The sequence below is a fragment of the Lonchura striata genome, chromosome 6 (assembly GCF_046129695.1).
Source record: "Lonchura striata isolate bLonStr1 chromosome 6, bLonStr1.mat, whole genome shotgun sequence".
In the NCBI taxonomy this organism is placed as follows: domain Eukaryota; kingdom Metazoa; phylum Chordata; class Aves; order Passeriformes; family Estrildidae; genus Lonchura; species Lonchura striata.
In genome coordinates, this window is record NC_134608.1 from 15,801,672 (window position 1) to 15,825,880 (window position 24,209).

General features: G+C 41.6%; 1 protein-coding gene across 1 annotated transcript in view; it reads left to right on the forward strand.

Moving 5' to 3' along the window:
• ITPK1 (inositol-tetrakisphosphate 1-kinase) overlaps nucleotides 1-24,209 on the forward strand; it is a 138,979-nt gene that overhangs the window by 57,773 nt on the left and 56,997 nt on the right. The window contains exons 4-5 of the mRNA XM_021541319.2: nucleotides 10,222-10,347; nucleotides 18,125-18,242. Coding sequence (XP_021396994.1) covers nucleotides 10,222-10,347; nucleotides 18,125-18,242 — 244 coding nt within the window. The remainder of the gene's footprint in view (nucleotides 1-10,221; nucleotides 10,348-18,124; nucleotides 18,243-24,209) is intronic.

Consider the following 24,209-nt stretch of genomic DNA (forward strand, 5'->3'; position numbering starts at 1 on the left):
TGTGATTTCTGCTCATGCAGTATGGGGATATGATATAGGTCAGTCTAAGCATGGTCTTCTCTATGGTCTTATTTGTTTTTATTTTCCCTTTAGGCTAAGTCTTCTTTTGTGTTTCTTCCCTGTCTTATTCTAGTGTACTTCTCCCTTCTCTCCCTCCTCTATCATTTGCAGTTGCACAAGCATTGCTAGCTATCGAGTGGTCACGGGCAGTACCGTAAAAATGTGTTTGTTTGAAGGAGGATTTTTTTAAAGAGAAGTATGTTTCAATTCTGGTTTATTTTTGAGAAGGGATTAATTTAGGCAGGGGGTGAATAAAAATCATTAAAACATTCTACTCGGACAGCTATTGGTCCCTCCACATTCATTTAAATTTCCTAGTGCACAATAAAAAGAGCACATAAATTCAGCAAAGTGATGAGCAGGCTGGCTTAAATGTACTTTGGGTGCTACCTACATTTGCTTACAGCTTGGTGTCATCCAGAGTCTCTTGAGAAAGGGAAATGCACCTAGAAATACAGCTCTCTGGGGGCTAGTAGCTAACAGAAATGAAGAGGGTTCTGGCAGCCTGGCTGTGCCAGCTGGGAAGCTTTGTTGAAGGGAGAATTACAGCAGAGACACAGCAGAGACATTGGCAATTTCATGGGAAGTACAGCTGCACACACAGGAGCTCTGACTGCTCTTGATGTTTGACAGGTGCTGCTGAAGACTTATCCAAAAGCTGAGCGTGATCTGTGGGGTGTAAGTCCAGAGCTGAGCTTTGTCAGCCCTTAGGATAAAGGGTAGTAGCCAGGCTTTCTGGGGGATGTTTCTTATGTATCAGCTTTTCTACTTATCTAATCCCGTGATCAAAAGGAAGGAAGTTAGACAGTCCATGTTTGTGTGACTTCAAGAGAAACTTTCAGAATATGCTTCCTTCATCTTAACATTCTCTGCATCCAGTAGTTATTAAAAAAACAAAACAAACAAAAAAAACCAACAAAAAAACCCCTTTGTAGTACTGTAAGGTCTTGATGTTTTGATTCCATGTACAGTGGCATAATAAAGGTTGAAAACATTAGAGAAGTAAAGGTTGACCATTCTTGTGCCCCTTGCTCTGCTTACCTGGGCTGTACTGGCTGTAGTGCTATACTCTTTCTATATTCTAGATTAGCTGGAGGGTTCTCCATGGATAGTGTCTCCATTCCACTCCTCCTCTGCTGTCTACTCTCTTGTAGAGTTGATTGAGCTGTCAGTTCAATAACTTTGCTACAACTGACCCAGCTCGCTCAAAAGAACATTAAAATTCTGCCATGTAAACTAAAAAGAAGAAGGGTTTCTGGGTCTGATTTTCCCATTCCAAAAGCAAGCCAGAGATTTTGTGAACCATGTAGTAATTTTCCCTTACCTTCCACTACTGAGATTTCCTCTATAGCATTTTAATCTGGTGCACTGAGCATTGCCTTTTTGACAGTTCCAGGAAGTGAAGCAAGGCAGGTTATGCTCATTCTCCTGTGTTCTTGTTTTTCTATGATTTGCTTTCATTCTTTGGGGCACTAATCCTCCCATGTCACACATTTTCTGTTAAACTTTTCTCCTCTGCTAATCTGTGGATTTGTTCTGCTGCCCTTCTTAATCCACAGGAGCCTTGGTGACCTCAGGAGACACCCTTGGCAAGAGGCTTTTCTGGATTTGGGTAACATTGATTATTTCTTCTGCATTGCTGAAAATCAGCAATTGTCTTTCAAACCATCCCTGAGTAAGACTGAGCTGCTTAACCACTTGCCTACAAAAACCTGCTCACTGCAGTCCAATCCTAGTGGGACTTGAGCTCTCAGTTTAATATCATGCTCAGAAACAGCCATTCCCACATCTTGGCAAGTTCTGGAAAGAACTTTCTGCAACTGCCAAGGTATGGTACAGGATATAAACCAAGCTGTTAAACTTTAATTGCTAGAATTTATTTGTGTGTGTGTGTGTTGGGGTCTAAGTCTAAAACAACGTTCTAGTTACAATGTTCCATTCCTGGGTAAAGTAGAAAGGCTGCAAATGGTTTCTGTGAAGAACTTTAGCCGTAGCCCAAACATGGGATTTCTTGTGCTTTTAAAGAAGAGAAGGGGCAAAACTTAGTGCTAACAGGAGGATGATACTGAGTGGAAATGTATCACTGACCCTATATACCAGGGTCAGAGGAGTAAGGAGGGAAATCAGGGGAGCAGTGGGAGAGGTTTGAGTAACTGGGATGCAGTAACTTATCCCAGTGTTACTGCGCAGGCAAGAGCAGTGCTGGCTCACTCTTTACTTTTGTGGGAGGGGGCAGAGGAGGCTGTGGGGAGGTAATGCTCACCAAGGTCCTGGGGGATTGCATTACTTGGGGACAAGCCTTGAATGGACAAGAACTAGTCAGTTTGTGTAGTAGATGGAGAAGTGATCCATAAATGGATCTATGTGTTAGTTTATGTAATGTAAAAACCCCCATGAGCTTCCTTTATCTTCATGTTCTCCAGAATACAGCTAGAAGTGAGAACTTCCCAGGTGTTTCAGACATCATACCAAGCTTCCAGGGGAGCAGCTGTGTGCAACTCCTGAAAATGTGCAGCTCTCACATACTCTCTGGCAACTTGTGCCCAGCAGAATGCAAAGTAAACACAAGAATGCAAGAAAAAAACAAAGAAACCATCTGTTAAACTCAGAATATTCTCTGGTGCTAAAAGTTTCAGTACTTGGGAAGATGGAAACCCAGCTTCACAGACTATGTTATGCTGCTCCTCAGCTTTAGGCATGTCTTGATGCCTGGGATGTCACGAGATTTGCCTGAGAGTCTACATGATGTATCACAGTGTGGGACACGCTTTCCTTCTCCTTTGGTGGTTCTGTTAAACTAAGGCGGGCAGAACAACAGCAGATAACCCCTGGTGTCCTGCAGTGGTAGAGGGGTAAGCACCTGGGTCAGTCTTCAACTTCCGTGATTTCAAAACGACCAGGAGGAAGGTGTAGGGTATTTCCAAGGTTTCCTTCCTGCCCGCGGTGTTAGCGGTGCTGCTGCGGTGCCCTCTCTGTTGTCAGTGTCAGGGGGAGGTCTGTCACCACAGCGGATTTCCTTTCTCAGATTGCTGCTGCTGCAACAGGATGTGCAGCTTAATGCAGTGCTGGGCAAGGCGGGTGTGGAGAGCCAAACCGGCACCTCTTGGGTACTTTCTGTTCTTTCTTTACAGCCTTTGATGGTCAGGTCCCCTGTGCGCTTTGCAATGGGACAGAGCTGGTGTTTGTTGCCTGGGGGAGTTCATGTATCCTTTGTTTGCAGCAGCAAGTGCTGAATGCTTTTGCATTATCTGGATGTGATGAAAGCCCAGATAACTTTTTTCCTCAGAGGAGGATGAGGAGAAAAATCTCCTAAATATACAAATACTTACTTAGGTACAATACATGGGTATTTTAGGAACTACAGGAGCCTGTACACCACTGAAAATGCCAGGTAGCATAATGTCTATCCTCGTGAGGAAATCTGTAGTGATATATATACTTTTTTACCTTCCATGCTTTGGCAGGGAGTCATTTGTGTCAGTTTTGTGCTGCACAGACCTGACAGCTGCTTTTTTGAGTGTGTAGTCCCTGAAGGCACAGGACAGGAGTGGACTGATTCTGAGGGATTTTATTCTTATGGATTTCCCTTTGTTTGTCCCAAGAACAGTCAGGCTTCTGTGCCATTCTGTTCTGTTGCTGTGCACAAGTAGGTATTGCAAGTATGGCTGGACATGCACAACTATTTTCCTGATTTCTTTAAGGAAATTTTCCTACTTTCTTTCAAAAGCAAGCACATTCTCACCTGTAATTAGAATAAGCATCTCTATTTCTGTTTACTTTTTACAGTAGGGTGAAACAGTGAACTTGATAGTATTGGTTTTTGCTGCTTCCATTCCCTCTCTAAAGCACTTAAGATATTTTTAGATGTTTTCTTTGAGCTTTTTGGGAGAGAACAGTGTCCACCAAAAGATCAGCTGTCAGGGTTCAGCTTTGTGAAGACTTGGCTTTGTCATCTGGAGAGTGTGACTTTTTTTCATTATGATTTGCTCATTATTGATGCACAGCACAGGTGAACCCTGGGGTTGGGGTTGAGAGAAGAATTTGAAAAACTTTATTTTACAAGCCTTTTGATAGAAATGTATGTGAAGAAAATACAGGGTAGAAAATAGCCCCAAGAGTTGAAGATGAGGGCTAAAATTCTGAAGGTTTTCATGCAGTGGAGTTTAAGAAGCTTAATTAAGATTGAAATAAACACCACATGTCTTGGGACCAATACAGTCTTAGTTGAGTATTTGAATAGCAGAATACAATAGATTTGTGTAGAAAATTCTGTATATTCAGAAGTAGTCAGGCTCAGGAAGTAAGGAGCAAAGACATCAGATCAGGCTGAAGTTGTATGTCTAGTTCACAGGGAGGAGAGTGGTTAGATTACCACTGTGACTGGTGAAATGTGTAGCAGAGTATTGACAGGTCCCTACCAGAAAGTTGAATTGATTCTTTCCCTTCTGTGGCATTTTATTAAGTTTTCTAGCACTTGAGTTATTGGCTGATGATTTGGTGCTACCTGCCTATTGAGAAGGCTTACATTTCTGATTTACCTTCTGCCTTCATTTACCTCCTTTGGCTGAAAGTTTCATGAACATTTTCTACCTGCAGCGTGACAGGCTGCTGTGAAGGGATGTGCACTCCTGTTCTAAGGCTGCACATCCTAGAACACTCCTGTCCTAGCAGCACATCAAATGAAAACATAGCAGGAACTGAGTGCAGCATCCTGGTGAGTGGAGTTTGTTAGTGGGTTGGAGAACAGGAGCAAAATGTTTGAAGATTAGCTGTATGGGTCCTTATTTTTAATGAAAATATAATAAGAGAAAAGTGAAGATAAATAGAAATGTAGACTCAACAATCCTCAGGGATATAGCAGTGGACATTACTCTCTGCTTCAGATAAAAGAACAGGTTGGTATTAAAACTTCATTTCATGTGAATGCTATTCCAAAAACTATTTTGGAATAAGAGCTTTAAAAAAAAAAATCAAAGTCAGAAATCCTAATCAGGCAGATTCTGAAATACAGCTGATTATACTATGGACTGGAAACACTGAATAAAACAAAAAATACACAACTATTTTTAATCTGTATTATAAATTATATTTCCTTTTCTTAAATCCAGCATTTGTAGTTGTTTGGCTTGGTTTTTTTCCCCTGAGTGAACAAATCCAGATTTTCTCCACTTGGACATAGTTTTATTTTTAAACACAGCTTCCATAAATGCATTTGTGTGGGATTGCAGTTGGGACCAGTGGAGAGCCATGGCACTCTGCCAGGCAGTCACCCTGTCCCTGCAATACAGATGGATTGCCAGGGTTCTGGAGAAAAACAACCCCAAAACTTTAAACAAATTGTGCTTAATGGAAATAAACATTTTTTGCCCTTCTCTATAATGATTTGGATAATGTGCTGGCTGTGTGTTTCTGGAGGACAGAGGAAGAGGGAAGGGGAGAGGAGGGCAGAGACAGCTCTGTGTGCCTGTAACTTGCTCTCCAGTGGATTCTCTGGGAAGGCTGTGGGAGAGCCTGTCATTTCTAAGCTTGGAGCGTTTTGTAACTTTCAGCCCATCCTTCTATTAAAAGGTGGGCAGGCTGGCTGCTGCCAGCTATGATAAGAGCATTTATCTACTGGTTGGTTTCTTCCATATATGGATTTGAAAGACCAGGAAAGGCATACAGAACCACATTTAGGTTGGAAAATACCCTTAAAATCAAGTTCAGTTGTTAACCCACCACTGCCAAGTCCACCAATTAACCAGATCCCCAAGTGCCACATTTACACATCTTTTAAACACCTCCAGGGATGGTGATTCCACCACTTCCTGGAGCAACTTCTTCTAATGATCTACTTCTTTCAGTGAAGCAATTTTTCTAAATATCCAATCTAAATATTCCCCGGTGCAATTTTAGGACATTTCCCCATGTCTTATTACTTGTTACCTCGGAGAAGAGACCAGCTCCCACCTGGTTACAGCTTCCTTTCAGGTGGTGTAGAGAGGTATATGGTCCCTCCTTAGCCTCCTTTCTCCAGGCTAAACACGCCCTCAGCCACTCCTCATCAGAACCATGTTCTGGAGCCTTCCCCAGATCTATTGCCCTTCTCTGGAAGTGTTCCAACACCTCAATGACTTTGTCATGAGGAGCCCAGAACTGAACACAGCATTCGAGGTGTGGCCTCAGCAGTGCTGAGTACAGGGGGACAATCCCTGCCCAGGTCCTGCTGGCCACACTATTGCTGACACAGGCCAGGTTTCCATTGGCCTTCTTGGCCACCTGGGCACAGCTGGCCCATGTTCAGCTGCTGTCAGATGGCACCTCCAGGTCCTTTTCCACCAGGCAGCTTTCCAGCCACCCTGCCCCCAGGCTGTCATGTTGTGTGGGGTTGGTGTGAATGACCCAGGTGCAGCACCTGACACCTGACCTTTGCTGGCCTCATGCAGTTAGTCTTGGCCCATGGATCCAGCCTGTCCAGATGCCCCTGCAGAGCCTTCCTGCCCTTCAGGAGATCAACACTCTGCCCAGCTTGGTTTGAATTGCAAACTGACTGAGGGTTCATTCGATGTCCTTGTCCAGATCATTGATAATGACACTGAACAGCACTGGCACCAGTACTGATCCCTGGTGAACACCAGGTGTGACCAGTTGCCCACTGGATTTAACTCCATTCACCACCACTCTCTGGGTCTGGCCATCCAGACAGTTTTTCACCCAGAGACAGTGCACCTGTCCATGTCAAATATATGCTTTGTATATTTATTGTGTACAGTGTTGGTGCTGTTTTCCATGTCATGCACCTGAGTTTTGCTGGGTTTTGGTGATAAGTGGCAATGCCATGAAACCAATACTTAGTTGAGATTGGCTTTTTAACATAAAGAAGGGCAAACAGAGTAGGCTGCAGGCTAAAGCCTACCTCAGAGAAGAAAAGGCACAATAGATATAGCTCTGGTTTTTCAAGCTGGTGCTGATAAATCTTTTCTCTCGCTTCTGTTGCTATGGTGTAGGTTCTTTGCAATAACAAACCTTTGGGTGACCATGTCAAATGCAGAGATCATTTGGAGAAAGAGATGCTGAAAGGGAAGGGAAATAGGAGGGCTCAAATTCCAGCTGAAGACAAACAGTGAATCAGTGTTTGTCTCAGCAGAGGGCCGTCAGAAATTTTGCACTTTTCTTTCACTGACTTCTTTTTGGGTCTAATACTCCACTTTGAAAAGGCTTCTTTTTACCTTCTCAAATCTTTTTCTTTCTCTACTTTTACTTTTTTTTTCTTAGTGCATAAAAGGAAGGTGGATCTCTTCCAAATTCCACACAGCCCAGGAATATTTGCTTTCTACAGCATGGCTCTAAACACAGAGAACTTATTCTTGCAAATTGTTTGATCCTCCAATCCACAAAATACTGGATCAAATTTTGAAGGTTTTTGTGGTTGAAATGTACCTGTTATCCTTTTTTAGGCAACAGAAGTGGTCACTAGACTTCCTTCCAGAGAAGCTGCTTTATCATGCTGTCATTTCTCACATTGCTTTACTGGTGAGGAGGAAGCAAAATAGTGTTAGGGGGGAGCCTTTACAATGCCTTCCAGTGTGCAAAGTACATGCATTTGGTTTTGTTCTCAAAATATACCTGTTGTGTTTAGCTGGCACAACTGTTGTGAAGAAGTTATCTTGCCCAGATGTCTTATGCTTGTGGAAAACACTGTGCTGGAAATTCCTAGATTTGCCTTGAAGGCTTATTTCTATTCTTGGGTCAAGGCTGAAAGGGAGGACTGTTTTCTTGTTTTATGAATGTTTCTGTGCAGATGGAGCTGAAAGTTCAGGAAGAATATAGAGGGGTAACCAATCTCAAGTGCTTACTTGCTCTTAACTGCTTTTCAAACTGCAAGTCCTGAAAATGGATTAATTCAGAATTTTGTACCTTGGCAACTGTGAGCTTTCTGACCTAGTTATATAGCCCCTTTGTTTTGCTGTTTCCTTCCAGATGTGATAGGCAGATGGAAAAAAATCAGAAGCAGCAGTATAGTAATCTGAGATTTCTTTTAAGGATATTAACTGATTTTTCTGGAACTTGGTTGAAGAAGTTAATTATCTCTTTCCGTGTTTTTAGCCAAGGTGCAATTCACTTCATTTTGCCTTCGTTTTGCAGACACTTAGGCGGTCCCCTAGCCTTTGCGCTGCACTACTTGTGAGAGTGAAAATATGTCAGGACAGTCAGACCTTCTGTGGACTGCCTCACCTGGCCACAGCTTAGCCAGCCATCCCTGAGCATCCACACCAAGTCTATCCTCCTGGCTTGTAGGAAGTGGCTGCCCACCTGTGAGCAGTGCCTCTGTTTGTCTCCTTGGAAGAGACACACACACACAGTGTTTTCCAGTTGTATTGGAATCTGCTTAAGAATTCAAAGGGCCCCAACCCATAACTGTTAGTAGGAGCATATAGTAATGGGCAAGCAAGGGTGGTCTCTGAGGGAGGAATTGGCAGTCTTTCAATTTGCTTTTGTGCCATAGGTACATTCAGTTATTCTGCTCAGGGAAGCCTGGCCCAGATAAGAGTGCCTACCCAAGAAAAGTAATTCAGCTCTGTGGATTGGATGGATTAGCAACTAGCAAATTAATATAAGGCTGATAGATCTGTGCTGGTTTCGTTTTATTGGTCTGATCCTGTCTTATATCTTTACCTTCTTTAAGGCACTCACTCCTAATTGAAAGCAGTGCCATTTCTGTAGGGTGAGAAACCTTAGTAGAACAAAACTCAAGCTAATGAGGCAGAAAACAGCATGAACAGCAGTCCAGTACTCCTCTCCTTCCTGTGCCTCTGGCACCCTTCTTCACCAGAGTTGAATAAAAAATAAAGTAGCAATAGAAAGGATCATGCAGGTAAAATCAGATGCTAACTTTAGTGAGCACACACCCATCTTTCCTCTCAAAGATGTTCCTGGTTTGGCATTTACAAGGTTAAGTTGTCTTTGATGCAGTAGGTCTCACAGCTGGGTGAATTGAATCTTACAGCTTTTGTGCTGTGAGCAGCCTGGTGTGTTGGCTACAGCATGAGCCAGCTCTGGCACTTACACTGGACTAAGGTTAAATCTGGTAAGTAGCTTCATGGGATCATCAAGTTCCGTGAGCATCTTAGGGGTCTGCAATACATCATCTTCATCAAAGCACACTTGGCATTAAATTTAGGCTAAGTTGCTTAGGGCTTTGCCCAGTCAGGTATTGAAAATCTTGATGAATGGAGATCCTACCACCTCTGTGGCACTTCTGTAACCAGACTGCCCTTGTGGTAGATTTTTTTTTTTTTTTGCCTGATTTAGTTAGAATCTCCATAGTTTTGATTTATATCCTGATAAATCCAAGTCCTCACAGTAATACTGGCCAGCTCTCTTAGGATCTTTGCAGGTATCTCATAGAGGTCCAGTAAGCTTCTTTGCATTGGTATTTTATCAAGAGAGAATTCCTCAATCCTGTTGCAGTGCAGGTGGTTCCTCTGCTCTTGAACCCTGTTTTGGTACTGGGACTAAGCCCTCTAACACCTTGACACTGTTTGCATGCCTTCCTGTGCTGTCCGGAGCAGGCTTTCTGCACATCTCACCCCAAATCTTTGTCTCCTACCTGGCCAACTGCCAAAGTCTGCTATTGGAAGCTGCACCCCTCCTTACCAGCTAAATAGCTGTCTCAGTAGCAGATGAATTTCCACAGATCCTGAGTCACTTGCTTTTGTGTTACCTTTATTCCTGTCCTGAGTGCTGTTTTGTGCAATCCAGTGGGCGAAGGGCACAGCAGACCTTCCTTTTATTAGTGGCATTAATCCTGTTAGCTGATTCCTTTTCCATGTATATGAATTTACCAGGAAGCTGTGTGAACATACCAGGAAACTGAGCTGAAGAACCAGATGTTGGTTTAGGTGGAGAAGCACAGGGAGATGTTTGGATAGAGGGTACTTGCTGGTGGCGACTTTGCTGTTTTTCATGGAATTAGAGCTACATTACTGAGAAACAAGTGTCTGAGTAAAGCTTTCTAACATTTGGTGATGTGTAAATTCTGAGGGATTTGGATAACATACAAAACAAAGGCACTGTGTAAAGTAAATGTCATTTGTGTGGCAGCAGCACCTCGGATGGTAGCAGGGACAAGAGCTTGGATCCCCCATATGTTAATAAAACGTTTCTCTCTGGTTTCTTCAGCTTGACCTCACCAAACCCATTGAAGATCAGGGCCCTTTGGATGTGATCATACATAAACTGACAGATGTAATCCTTGAAGCAGACCAGAATGACAGCCAGTCACTGGAGTTGGTTCACAGGTTCCAGGTAAGTAGTTCTTTCTGCATTTCAAGCAGGGGGATGATTTTGGTGCAGCAAATTCAGTCTGATTACTGTGCAGTTTGTAGGGATTTGATGAAAAGAGCTGTCTGGCATACTGCTGACTTGCTGCTGATAGCCTAGCAAAAGTGGTTTTGTCAGTTTAAAATGGACTTGCACCTTGGGAAGGTTTTGTTTTGTTTTGTATCAGTATGGTTAGTTAGAACTGGTTTCCCACCAAATGTTCTTATGTCATTTCAAGAGTATTAGTGGTGCTCACAAAGAGGAATGGTTGTTTGCAGATCACTTTACGTGATTCCCTCCATGACAGAAGCCACTGAATTAGTTTGGCCCAGCTCTGTCTAGTCTTCCCAGTTCCCGGAATGCTAATTTCTGCAACGTCAAGATTACTGTGAGTGACTCTGTCCTCTAGTGCTGAAAATCCTGTTATATTACTTTTTTTCCTTCAAGTTTACTTTGAAGGTCAGAAATATGCAGGATGTAGCGGTACAGAGAACTGTTTTCCCCAGGAAGTGTCTTCAAAGATTCTCTCCCACTTAAAAATCTTTTTTTTTTGGAAGATAGAGGATGAGATAGAGGGTAGGGTCCCTGTGAGGACCCTTCCCTCTGAATTATATCCTTCCTTAAGCTTTTGCTTCTGCAGGAGACTGAGTTGTGCCACATCACTGGCATGCAGGAAACTCCCACAGTAGTAAAACATAACCAGTACCCAGTGGTGCATAGCACAGGCCTTTCTGTTTTGAATTACATGCCAAAATGTGTTTTTAGAGTATACTCTCATGTAGTTTCATCTCCAGGGCAGAAACTATCTGCAAATTGCTGCCTGTCTCTGTTCTAATGATATTGAAAATCATTAGCAATTAAGAGAAGCATATTCCATAAAAAAAAGAAATAGTAAGAAAACTTTCGTATAAAGTGTGTGGTATAGGGTTGTTGTTTTGGTTTCTTAAAAATTAATGGGCAACCTAGAAAATGAACAATGTCCCTGTGCAAGAAAGCTGTTTGTAGAGTGAAGTGTTATATAAGCACTGTGGTATTTCTGGCACTTACACCCAAGTGGAATTAGTGTCGTTCCCTTATTGTTGATTAAGTTGACTGAAAAAGTTCTGATGATCTTAACCAGACCAAACAGTGCAAAATTCATTATGCTTTTTTTCCTGCTATTGAATATAAATGTGACAGCAAGATGATACCTGGCAGCAGTCTTACTGTTGGCTCCATAAAGCAGTCTTCCAGGAAGCGGACAGCACGGGATCCTTGACCACAGGGGGAGGAATGATCTGCCAGACTACATTTATGACCTTTTTAAGAATGAATTTTTTTTCAGATCTATGTTATAGAGGCCTTGACCATCTAATCTGCAAAGAGCTAAAGAGGAAACTGGCTTCATGTTTACATGACTCCATGTCCCTGCTCTCTGGAGTCTGTGATGAGCCCTTGTAGGGTCTGGCAGAGAGTGCTAATAGAACAGGAAGCCTCTTGGCATGCCATTTTCTGACTGTTTTCAATTGCCTTGGAAAAAAAAAAATACAGAAGAATGAAAATTATGTGGAGGAGTTGCCTGTTGACAGTGGCATTTTTAGCTCCAGAAGACCATTAGGGCTGAGGTTTCTGGGGTCTTTGTGCTAGTTGGATGTGGTATGGACTGCAGTTTCTCAGGAGAATATTGGTGGGTGCAACTGTTCTCCACTGCACTGAAAATCAGTGATGAGTGCCTGGTGATCTCATCCAAAGCCAAAACAAAGATTGCATGCAGCACCTAGTGTAGTATGTGAGATGAAAAGTGGAGAAATACTATTACTTGCTTTTTAGGACACTTAAATCCTTATTTTGGGGGATGATGATTATTTGTAGAGATGACAGTCAGTCTCCCTCCCTGCCCACTGTAACACAGGGCTAAGCTGACTGAACACAGGTATTTAGTTAGCTGAAAATTGGTTATAGTTCTCGGTGGTTCCTCCTTGACCAGAGGTACATGCAGGGAAGTCAGGTGAAGAGGCAGAGTCCCCGGGGTGCCTTTCACTTGCTGGTGCTACAGTTCCTGCCTTCTTGGTATGGAAGAAAATCAATTACCTCAGTTCCTGCCTTCTAGACAATGTATATGGCTTTGAAAACGGAGTATGTTTTGGCTATGTAAGACTTCGGGGAATCTTTGTTATGCTCTCATTAGAGCAAAATGCTCTCTGAGCAGCTCCCTGTCATAGCCATACAGGGCCTTGAGTAGCTTCATTCATTGCAACTTCATATTGCATTCAAAATGATGGCTCGAGTCATGGAAAATCAATAGGGTTATTAATTTGTCTTTCAAACTTTTTCTGAGTGGGTTCTCTTTGCATTGGCCTACTTAAAAAGCCAGATCAGACACAGTTTTTATGCCTAGTGTTTTGCTATCAGGTTGATGAAAATTTAAAATGTTTCCTCCCCTCCTGCCCTTCAATTCTTCACTCTCCCACTCTGGAGTTGTGGATGGACTCTTCTAATCTTGATTGAGAAGCTTTTTTAGAAGGGTTTGGGACTAAGAGAAAGGAAAATAAGGGAGATAGTTTGGAAGGGAAGGAGGTAGGGGACTTCTCAGCTGAGAAGAGGCAAGCAAAAAACCAAAGGAAACTTGTATGTCATAGTAATTATTTTCTAATTGGAGGGACAGGTTAATACAAATTTGAAATAGTCTATTTACACCTGAATTCACAGGCCAATACCTATGTTTTATACATTTGAAAAATAATGATGTCTAAAATTATTAGAAGAGCCTCATAACTAAAAATTTGTCATTCAAGTGCTAGGGGTTAGGATAGCTTCTTGTGGATAGGATTTGCAAGATGAAGGAGCAAAGGACATCTGAAGGCTACACAGGGCAGCTGAATTCTCGGAAAGTTTCTTTGAGATACACAGAGAATAGAAATGTAACAGAGAAGATGAGTTCCCCCTTCCCCTTGCTACACCCCTCATTCCTCCGAACCACTGCAGAAATCTCATTCAGATTTAGAGACAAACAATTTTGAGATGAGTGTTTATTGAAGACCCAATATGCCTTCACCTTTCCTTTTGGAAGGAGGTGTCCATGAAAAGGGACCATCATAGCCTAAGACAACAAAAAGGAGCTTTTAAATCTAAATCTGATGCAAACACTTCAGACAAGCTTTTGTTTACATTTCTTTCTCCCTTGGAAAATGTTGACATGTTTTTACAAGCAGTCATTGTCATGTTTCTGTATGTGGGAAAACACAAATCCAAATGGCATTATTGTTTCTTTTGCTTCCTTGTTTTCTTTTGGAATATTTTTTATGGAACTTTGTTTAATATTAAACAAGACAATATATAAGTTTTATTACTTATAGAGTGATTATCTTATCATCTGATGACCTATTATTTGCAGTAGATACTGTATCAACTTTCTGTTAAAATATAAAAAGTAAATCATTAGCTACCTTTTAGGGTAAAATGACATGCAACTCTATTCTCATCTATATACAGGCTTCTCAAGGAAAGTATTTTTTTTTAATTCCTGGGTACTATCCAGAGGTATTTAATAGGGAACATGAAATTTTTGGTCTCTTCCTGATTTCAAGTTTCATCACTGGCCTTCTGGCAGTAATGGGGCTAGTACAAAACATGACTTAACACCAGAGCTGGAATACAAACAATGGAGGGTATGCTAAAATTCCTTGTTTGTTCTTGTTTGCTTTTATTATGTCAAAGATTAGAAAGAGGAAGATATAGATGTTGTCTGGGTCAAGTTGAACTGCAGCCCAAGGACAGAGCCCGTTGAATCTATTGTTGGAAAGTCTAAATATTTCCATGTTGTTGTCTGGGTGGTTGGAATCTGCTGTTGGATATCAGTCTTCAGTAAATCCACCAAAGTAGAGAGCAGAGTTGTTTTGCAGGAAGGATGAGAAAAGACTTGAAACTTCAAAGTTGAAAGGTAGTACTGTACTGAAGAGAGTATTGCTGTATTCTCTTGGCTTCAGTTTCTTGGTTTCTTTTCCTTCTTCAACTTCTCTTGGTTTCTTTTCCTTCTTCAACTGCTTCATTTCAAGTTCATGTCTATAGTAGCTCATCTGCTTTCACAATAATTAGGCAGAAACCCTACATGTTTATGCAGATCTGTATTTGTTGTAGTGGAGCCACTCTATGTTTTGGGAAGAGTGCTGTTACTTGGGCTACATCAAGAGTTTTCCAGTCTCTTAAGTGATCTTCACAGGTCACTTAGTGGTGCTACAGTTCTGCCTTCTTGGTAAGAAAGAAAACCAAAGTTCCTGCCTTCTATACAAAGTATATGACTTTGAAAACTGAGTATGTTTGTAGTTCATGATGTCTGAGTGTGCAGCAGCTGCTAATAAAGAATCAAAGTTTATGAAAGGTTTCACATCAGCTACCATAATTGTTCCTGTAAAATGAACAAAATTGACTTTTCTTCTTGTAATTTCCTGTTGTAGACAATTGGTGAGAAGTTCAGGTCTTTTAATTACTTCTTTAAAGTAGTTTTCTGTGCACAGGTATTGAAACTTTCTTTTGCATGTGTTGGTGATGTACTGGTGAGTGGAGTGGGAGACTGAGAAAGTGCTGGCAGTCTAAAGGCCTAAGGGGAAGCTGGAAGCCCCTACACAGCTTCAGCAATTAGTCTCTAGCTGTGTTCAAACAGAAAGGATACATACAAATACACTGATCTTGTTCTGCACTGAGAGTCTCTTTGAAAAGAGGCTGTTTCTGGATTCAATTAAAAGGAGAGATGTCTGGTCTGTCCCTAGATGAGCTCTAGGAGGCACTTCCAGTTTGAGGTCTCCCCTTAGATGACACAGATCTTCACTGCTCTGGGTTTTGCCATTCCTGTGCTTTCTAGCTGTCTAAGTTCCTAGGTCTGGAAATGGGTAAGAGTTGGAGAATAGTACCTGACATAGATTTAAAGCTGCGAAATTTCCTTGTTTTTTAAAGAAAGCTGTTCTGCTCAAAGCTCAGAAACCTTTGTTGTGTGTTTGAAGGGGCTGTTGTCTTGTGTTCAGTGCAGTTCTTCTTGACATTAGAGTAATTTGTTAAAGTTTTCCAGACTCTAAATGGCTTTTGGAAAACAGTTCCCACCTCCCTCATCTTCATCAGCTATTTCAAGTTTGCCTTACAGAGCTTTTTGGAGGCTCCTTAAGGCAACAGGAGGAGAAATAAGTCACTGGAAAGACAGCTTAGATGCTCATTTCTCTTGACATGTTGATTGGTGTAGAATGGCCTTGAGATCATTCCTTATTCCTGTTAAACTTTGTTATACTGTGTCAAGCTTAGTGCTTGAATGATTTTTAAATACGGTTTAGGCCTATTACCATTAGAAATAAAGCACTGTGAGGTTCCCTTACAGAAAGCACAAAAAAGCTAGACTCCCTCTGGAAATATTTAAAGTAACATGAGCCAAATTAACAAGTAGAACACATGAGTCCCAGGGAAGCAAGGATAGTTCTCAAGGCTGAGGTGTGATCATCAGGGAAATTCAGGAAGGTACACAAGGAGCTAAGAGACAGAAGAATCATTCCATCTTGGAGGGCAGTAAAGGCAATGGAGTCCATAGGCAGGAGGAATGAATGTGTGAGGGGAAGGATCAATATATACAGAGTAGGGTGTGGGCCAGGATGGAAATCCAGAGAGCTTGAAGTCGAGGTGGAACCAGAGACTGGTCGAGACAGACTGGTGGTCACCACAGTGTAAAAGGAAGAACTTGTACACGCATCAGAAGTGCTTGGCTGTCAGATCTCTGCTGAGGCCACCTTTCAGAGCTGTGACATGTTCAGTCTAGGTGCTGTGCTTGCCTCCTGCCCCATCAGGGTATGGGCTGTCGGTAAGGAGCTCATCGTCTCAGTGTGCTGGGAAAGACACACAGCGTGGTAACTCAATGTCTTTTAAATGGAGGCACAGATGGAGGCAAAGCTGTCTTGCTACACTCTGGAGACATTGAGACACTCAAGTACAGTTTGATTATCAGCAAGTTCAAGCTAATGCCCTAATCACTGGATCATGCTAGCTCCACAGGATGTGTTTTAGGTGCTGCATAAAAGGGTATGTATGCATAGACATGTGCGGATGTTTAAGAGGGATTAGGTAGTAAGATACTCTAGCTCTAAAAATAATAAAATCTCATCTGTATTTGAAAGCTGATTGCTCTTCTTTAGACTCTGGAAGTACTTGGGGCAGAAGACTCATGAAAACTATGTTCTGGGGTTTAGTGGCTGGAAATGAATCCAGTTTCTGCTCCACTGAGCTGATGAGGCTTTTTATCCAGGCTGTACTGCAAGGGTGAGACAGCAGCTAGGTCTGACAGTCTTGATGACCAGCTATGCAAAAGGCTGTCCCTTACATTTCCCATGTAGCAGCAAGGTTGAACATATCTTTGGGGAATTCATTCTTTGTCTTCTGCAGGGATTACTAAGTATGTCAGACCCAAATATTGCTGCTGAGGGGTGCCTCATGCCCTGTGAAGGAGAGCTGCTTGTGTCTTGTGGGTGATGCAGTAGGTTCATTAGACCCCAATGCTAAATCCTCTTAGCCTCAAATGAATAATCTCCTTTCAGCAGCCATCAGTTCAGACTATGTAGTCACCAGGAAGCAATAGTTTCCCAGTGCTGGGGTGGAGAAGTCTGCATTCCAAGGTAGTATCTGGAGCAAAATCACTTTCTGGGAATAGTTTATGCCATTCTTTTCTCTCCAGCAAAGTGCATCTCCTGAGGCCATCTCATCATACTCTGAATTATCTTTTGTAGTATGTTTTCTTCTTTGAAAAAATCAATTTAAATGAAGTAGAATGTCATGGAAGCCTGTTAACTGTAGGAGCTTTTGCATGAATGGATTTAAGGAAGTAAATGGAAACATTAGGATGGCTTTGGGAAGTTGGGTGAAACAAAGAGAGATGCTAACTTTGGATATATTTGTCTAATTTTGAGTAGAGTAAGATGGATGTATGTTTCCCACTGACTTTATGGAGCCAGGTTGGGGCAATGATGAAGGAATTTGGCTTCTAAGAAACAGAAGGAAATTTTGTTGGGTTTGCAAGGCTGATACCTGGCAGCTGTGTCTGTGTTCCTGGCCAAGATGCAGTAGTGCATTCATGACCTCAGTGAAGAGGGAATTGAGTTCCCAAGATGAAGATCTGTGAGGTCATTAACTTTACTTTGTTCTTGTAGTCAGAAAAGGAGAGTATGAACATAGAGAAGTAGCAAGCAATGAAGATTACAGTGAAGCAGCAATCTCTTCAGCTCTGCCAAAAAAAATTTCAGCCCTTATCGTTCAGCCCTTGACACTGTCTTAAGCCCAGATAGAAGACAGCAATAAAAACAACATAAAAGAACGCAGATGTATTTCTGAGCCTAGTTCAGATAGTGTGGTGTTCACATGCAGTAATTGAATGCAAGGCTGACCCCAAGATAGCTGTATGCCATCTTTCTTATTCTAATAGCTTTTCTCAGTCCTGCTCTCAGTTCTTACTATGGCACTTTGCCACTGGCTCCTTTGTGAGCTAATATGGTTGCAGCACAGGTTTTGCTACTGATAGAGTCTAGAGGAGGAATTTGCCATCTTAACCAGTTAGCTGTCATGTTTGTGTTTGTTTCAAGTGTCAGTGTTTTAACTGTCTGGGGACTTTCTGCATTTCCAAAGTCCATTTGGCTCCCCTTGAAGAGAATCTGGACTTTTAACATTGTATATTCTCTTCACCATTATTTTCTCTTCTCATTATTTTTTTACACTCTTCAGCCAACCTAATGCTGTTTTTTCGCTGTATATTGTTTTGCAGGAGTACATTGATGCTCATCCAGAAACCATTATCCTAGACCCTCTCCCGGCTATTCGTACACTTCTGGATCGATCCAAGTCCTATGAGCTAATTCGGCGAATAGAGGCATACATGCAAGGTAGGCCAATATCTGTGTTCCCTGGAGGCTATTACTGTGACTGGAGAAGAAAGCAGCTTCCCTCTGGAGGCTGGATGTGGAGTTTGAAGTAGTGGTTTTGTGCCCCTTGCATTGTCTCTCCATGGGAGCACAAACACTGAAGCATTCCTGTGTCACAGGATTGCCCTCTGGAATCCTGTGCTCTTCTTTTTCCATATACACGAAGGAGGCTTGTATCTGATTAAAAATACGATGTGGATTTAATGGAGAGCATATTTACCACAGTGAGCACTCTCAGAAATCTTCTGGAAAACATTGCCTTTTTGTTGTGTGCTGGTAAATTGAAATGACTGTGCAAACTCAGCAGCTTGTAGTAAGAATCCTGAGGCCTGAAATTGAGAGAGAAGAAGAAAAATTTGTTTTGGAAAGGATCAAAAGAAATTAAAGTGTAAATAGAGTTAAGGTCTTTGAGAAGTGCAGGAAGCCTATTGCACAACCTAATTGCAAGGAGGAACATAAATTCATGTCTGGTGCTGGTGCTTGTTACCTGACATAAACTATTGCCCTTAATTGGTATCATTTGAGTTGTATTCCATGTTAGGAGTCATGCCTTTTCAACCTGAATAGTTCTATTACCTTCTCATTTTAACCATTGCAGCTGTTGGTTTAAGTTAGTCTTTCATTCCCTTTCTTCTGCTGGTGCTGTCATGTTCTTGAAACATTTATTGGCTTTTGAATTTAAATGTAGAACAGCTCTAAAGTAACTCTTTCATATGTTAGATGACTGTAATCGAGGGAAATTGCATTTCTGAACTATATTCTAATGGGATGTAATTGGAAATACCATTGAGATTGTATTATCACTGTCTTGGTGGGCAGGTAAGAAGCTCAGCAATTTGTATTTTTATAGTTGTGGGTTTATGGATGTATTATTTGTATATAACCTGCCTGGCCCCACTCATACCATTCCTCTGTAGAAATAAGATTAATAATTCACATTCCCTCTTGTCTTTTGGAATCTCTTAGGGAGAAAATCCTCAATTAGTTTAGAATGATTTTGTTTTGGAGGGGCTTTTGCTGTTTGTGAGTGGGAGAAAGGTGCTGAGAGAAACTTGTGCTCTGAGGGAGTGATTGGGATTTTGTTGTAACAGCAGAGAGATTCAGTAGAGTTTGGTTTTGTTCTTTTTTCTTTTAAATTGCTATCAGTACTATTGTTATCCCTATGAGAACAATATGTTTGGGAGAGCAGTTTTTGCACATAGTTTGTCTTCCGCATATTTCAGCCTGCTTTGGTCAAACTGATGAGAGAAAGAAATAAGTCCTTAAGGGGGAAGAAGGAAATTTGTATTCAGGTAAGACTGACAATTCAAAAAGAAGCTGTTAATAAAGTTGAGGAATGAAGTAAGGAATGGAGTAAGCTATTGTCACTGGCTGCTGCATTTTAAACTACTAAAATGGTTTAGTAACCATTTTTCCCCTGACCCTCTGACCCCTCCCCCCAGCACTTTCCTCCCCAGTCTTATTTCTGTCTCATAATCAGAAATATCATGACCAAGACCTTGAACCAACTCTGTATTTAGCAAGGGAAATCTCATGAGAGATGAATAATTGTCTAACTTCTTGTTCTGGCCCAAGTAGATCAGCCTCTGTATTCCTGCACATGATGATCTGCAGTAAAAGTTATACCACTCTAGGCAGTGCTGTGGGTTTTCGCCCCTTCCTTGTTTTCACCTGCTAAGTTGTGTTTTCTCTGTTGCAGCTACCATCTCATATCCCAAGGCCATGAGCACTTAGAAAACCCAAACAAGAAGTAATACATCTGTGAATAGCATGAACTCTTAGGAGCCACATCTTTATTGTTCTGGAATTTCATTATGGAAGTAACTACAAAGAAAATAATATCCTAGTCTTTAGCTGTAACTAGAGAGGCTTTTTTTATCACAGGATACAAAATTAATGTGATGGGTTAAGTTCAGTGCAAGGGATTGTGTCGTCTGAAGGAGTGTTGTTAACTCGGGAGGGCTGAGTTTATCTGTAAGGAGAAGCCTTCCGCTATTCAAAGTCTTTCAAAAGAAAATTTTGGTTTTATTTACAGATCAGTTTTGAATTTCAATGATTATTGCCTCTATTTCAATTATGTTTTTAAGTAACTATAAATGAAGTATAGTCTTTATTTGTGATCCTCAGTTTACACTTTATTTTAACCCTGTAGACCTTATGACAACTGTATAACTAAAGATTTGCACCAGTTAGGTTAAAGAGAGAGTGACCACGTGCTCTTGTTGAAGTGACTGCATTCTGCAGCAGTAGGGCCCCATGGTCTATAAACAGTTTGATTTTAACTCTGATTATTTTTTAGATGTCCAAGTTACTGTCCTTTTAACAGAGAACTCTCCATGCTTCCTGAAAAGGGAATCCCTATTTGAAGTGTCTACACTTGAGCGCGTGGACACTGTTAGGCTTTCTGAAAGTCCTGTATCTTGCTCTTTATGGAGTCAAGTGTCTGAGTGATAAGTACTTTGATCCAGCCTCCTGAGAATGGTTGCTGAGACACTTTGTGGCTGAGACACTCCTTGTCTCTGCTACCAGTCTGTGGCTGCTAAAGGAACTGAGGCGGAGGAGAGGCGGTAACTCGGCCAGAGTTGTACCAGTGGTCTGAGGGAAGGCATGGACTCGAACCAGGGCTTTCCATGTCTTAGTCTGACACAGTAACCCCTCACTCCTTTTGGAAATAAAAGGTTCACAGACTTGCCCAATCACTGAAGTTGGAAAAGGCTTCTTGAGAATATCCAGTCAACTCCCTGCTCAAAGCAGAATCTCTAAAGCAGGTTCCTCAGGTCCATGTCCAGTTGGGTTTTTGTGTTGTTCCACAGATGGGGACTGCATAACTTCTCTGAGCAACCTGCTCCAGAATGCACCTTGAGCCTGGTGTGCTAGCATGCTCCTAGCAGTGCTGAGGTCATTTTCAGGGATTGTGGCTTTATTCAGCATAGACAGTGATACCTCCCTTGGAAGGAAGTAGCACTCTCTTCTGAGGGAAAAAAAGAGCTTTTAAGAGATATTTTAACATTGATTTTAATGGATTCTGTTTTGGAAATCAGTAGTCTGTCTGGAGCTGTTGCTTCCTCTTTTTCCTGGTCTCTGTTATTTTGAGTGCAAGCTCTAAAAGAGCTAGTTATTCTGCAACCTATGCTTCTAAATATTTTTTAAAAAAGATTTGAAAAAATAAAGGTTGTATTCCAGCTGGTGTCCTCTATAGCTGCATGTTGAAATGAATCACTGAATAGACTTTTTTGGTGTCACAGTTGTTCTCTCAGCAGTTGTGTTGCTTTGTTTACTTTATCTGAAGAACTGCTTCGTACATAAAAGTGCTCTTGATCAGTTTCAGTGATGTTTGGTGAAAGATTAGGAGCATTATTTAGTAAAAATTTCATTTTTGACAGGGTATTGTATGGTTGGAACTGTGTCAGCTTTTTTAAACTGTAAGCTAATGAAAACAGTGACATTTTCTGATTCTGTCTTGAAAAGTTGTGATCCTTCAGGTTTGAAATTCAAAATCTGAAACTTAAAATTATGCTTAAGATGGTAATGGATGATCACTGTGACTGGGCACTAAGATTTTCAGATTGTATTTTTTTTTAAAGATTGAAAGCTTTTGAAATTCCCTACATATCTTACAAGTAATAATCCAAATTGAAGAAACTTAAATGAAAAGTGAAGTGAACATGCTATTCACTCAGTGTGCTATCTAGTTAGTGTTCCCATCTCCTGCTCAGCTTCCTTCTCTGTCTCAAGTGACTTACTGGTTTCTCTGATAACGTTTGAACTTCCAGACCCTGAAGTTAATTTCTTTAACCACTTGCTCCTGGCTTTTTCTTCCATTGTTTTCAAATTTTGTTGTTCTTAAATTTAGTTAGAAATCTCAAATTTGTACAGACAATAGTCTTTGTGAGGCTCTCCTAGAAAAAAAACAACTCCTGCATGAGCTGAGCTGCAACTCCTTAATTTCTCTCTTCCTAGCAGTTGTCTTTGAAGCATGGGAGCTATTTCCTCAGGATACTCTAAACAGTATGCACCCCTTTAGCTTTGATATTTTCATCCTGGCACGTAACCAAAATTATTTACATTTGATTGTTTACTATTATATAAGATGCAGCTGCTGCTGTCTGTGCTTCTTTCTCTTTTTGGGGGATATTACAGAACAGATCACAGCACCTTTCTCTATCCCCTGGATTTCTTTTTATCAGATTCTGTTTGTCTTAGAAATACTCCTCTCACAGCTTCATGTATCTTTGGTTACTAGGAGGCAAGCTCAGTATGGTGAAATGAGTAAGGCATTTGATTTGGGGCCTGGGGTTTTCTGCTTGCTGCATGATTTTGGCCATGGAGTGTCACCCCTGTGCATTCTGACATTCATCTGCATGTCAAGATGCCACATGTTTGGGCAGAAACTCTTCTCCAGGTATACAAACACTATTCCCATATAGCAAGTCTCTGTGCCAAGCAAGCTGTGGAGGTATTGCTCTAACAGAATGTGTGGACCTGTTGTTGAATAGAAAACTGCATCTACAATTCAGCACCAAAGCAGATAGGTAGTCAGGTCTGGGTTTTTAGACGTTATGGAGCATGTACATTGTTGGAGTAGTGCATACTTGGAGCTTCTCAAAATCAGGCCACCCAGTTAAAAGTGCATGAAAATAGCTGTATATACATAGCTTAAGGCATTCACCTTTTGAAACTGTAGCCTCTTTTCGCTGTGGCCTACTTTTCAGAGCTGTTTTGGTCAGAGGGGAGAGAAGAATAATCACACAGGTCAACTTCAGACACCTCTTATTTTTATTTGAAGCTCCTATTAAATTAAAGTCAGATTTTTCTTTTCACTTTAAGCCTCTTAATCACCCACCTGGCACTCACTTCTTTATGTAGGGACATATAAGTAAGGTATATTTAGTTAGAGGGCAGATGTCAGCTACTGTAAATAACCACACCAGTTTTTGGGTGCAGATTGTATGCTCTCTTTCCACCAAGAACACATGCAGATAGATGTCTTATTACCTCACACAAAATGTGTGGTGTATGTTCACTCACTGGATTTTAATTTCTGTCTGAAAACTACACCTCTGTGGAAGGAAGGAGTTGGAATGGAATTGATATTCTCTGTGGCTGTAAGCAGTTTGTCCAAAGTGCCTCAGCTCGCAGCAGTGTTGAATGTGGTAGTCTCTATACCCAGCTGCCAGCACTTGGTAGGCCTCACTCCTGCTCTGTGAAACTGGAAGCACACTGGGACGTTTGCCCCAGGGAAATGTCACCTGCCATCTTTCTCATAAAAGCTCATTCATTCATCTAGGAGGAGGATAACAAAGAGACATCAGCATGTTGGTGTTATGATAACAAGCCCTGGCTTTGAAATTTAAACTAGACAGCTGCTTCTAAAGGACTAATCCTGTCCTGAGAGAGGTGGCAGGAAAAGAAAGTGGGAAGCCCCAAAAGGAGCCTGGAATCTTCTGTCTTGTACCATGTCTTGCTGTTTACAAAAGGATTTTCCAGGTTAAGACTGTTGAAAGTTAGCAATTTTATTATCAGAAAATATGAACAGGCTCTCCATTCCCTTCCTCTCTTCTCCCCCTTCAGGTTTTCATTATTTTGAGCAATGATCTCTGTCCCAGCATAGGTAGGAGGGAGCTGGGCGCAACTGTGGATATGATGGGCACAGTCCCTGCTCTCCCAGCCAGGAGTGGCTGTCGGCCAGCTGCTGCCACTGGCCTCCTGAGATCCATCAGCTTGGGGCTGTTCAAGTGACTCTGCAGGCCAACAGGCACAAAGCCCAGAGAATAATACAGAAAACATTTTTATTGTTTTGTCTCACAGTGTGCCAGTCAGAGCTCCTTGAACCAACAAGCAATCTTCATCTTGGATCCTAGTAGTCTTAATGGCCTCTGAGCTTTCAAAATAAGCCTGCCTGTAAAGTTCAGATGTTATTTTTGGGTG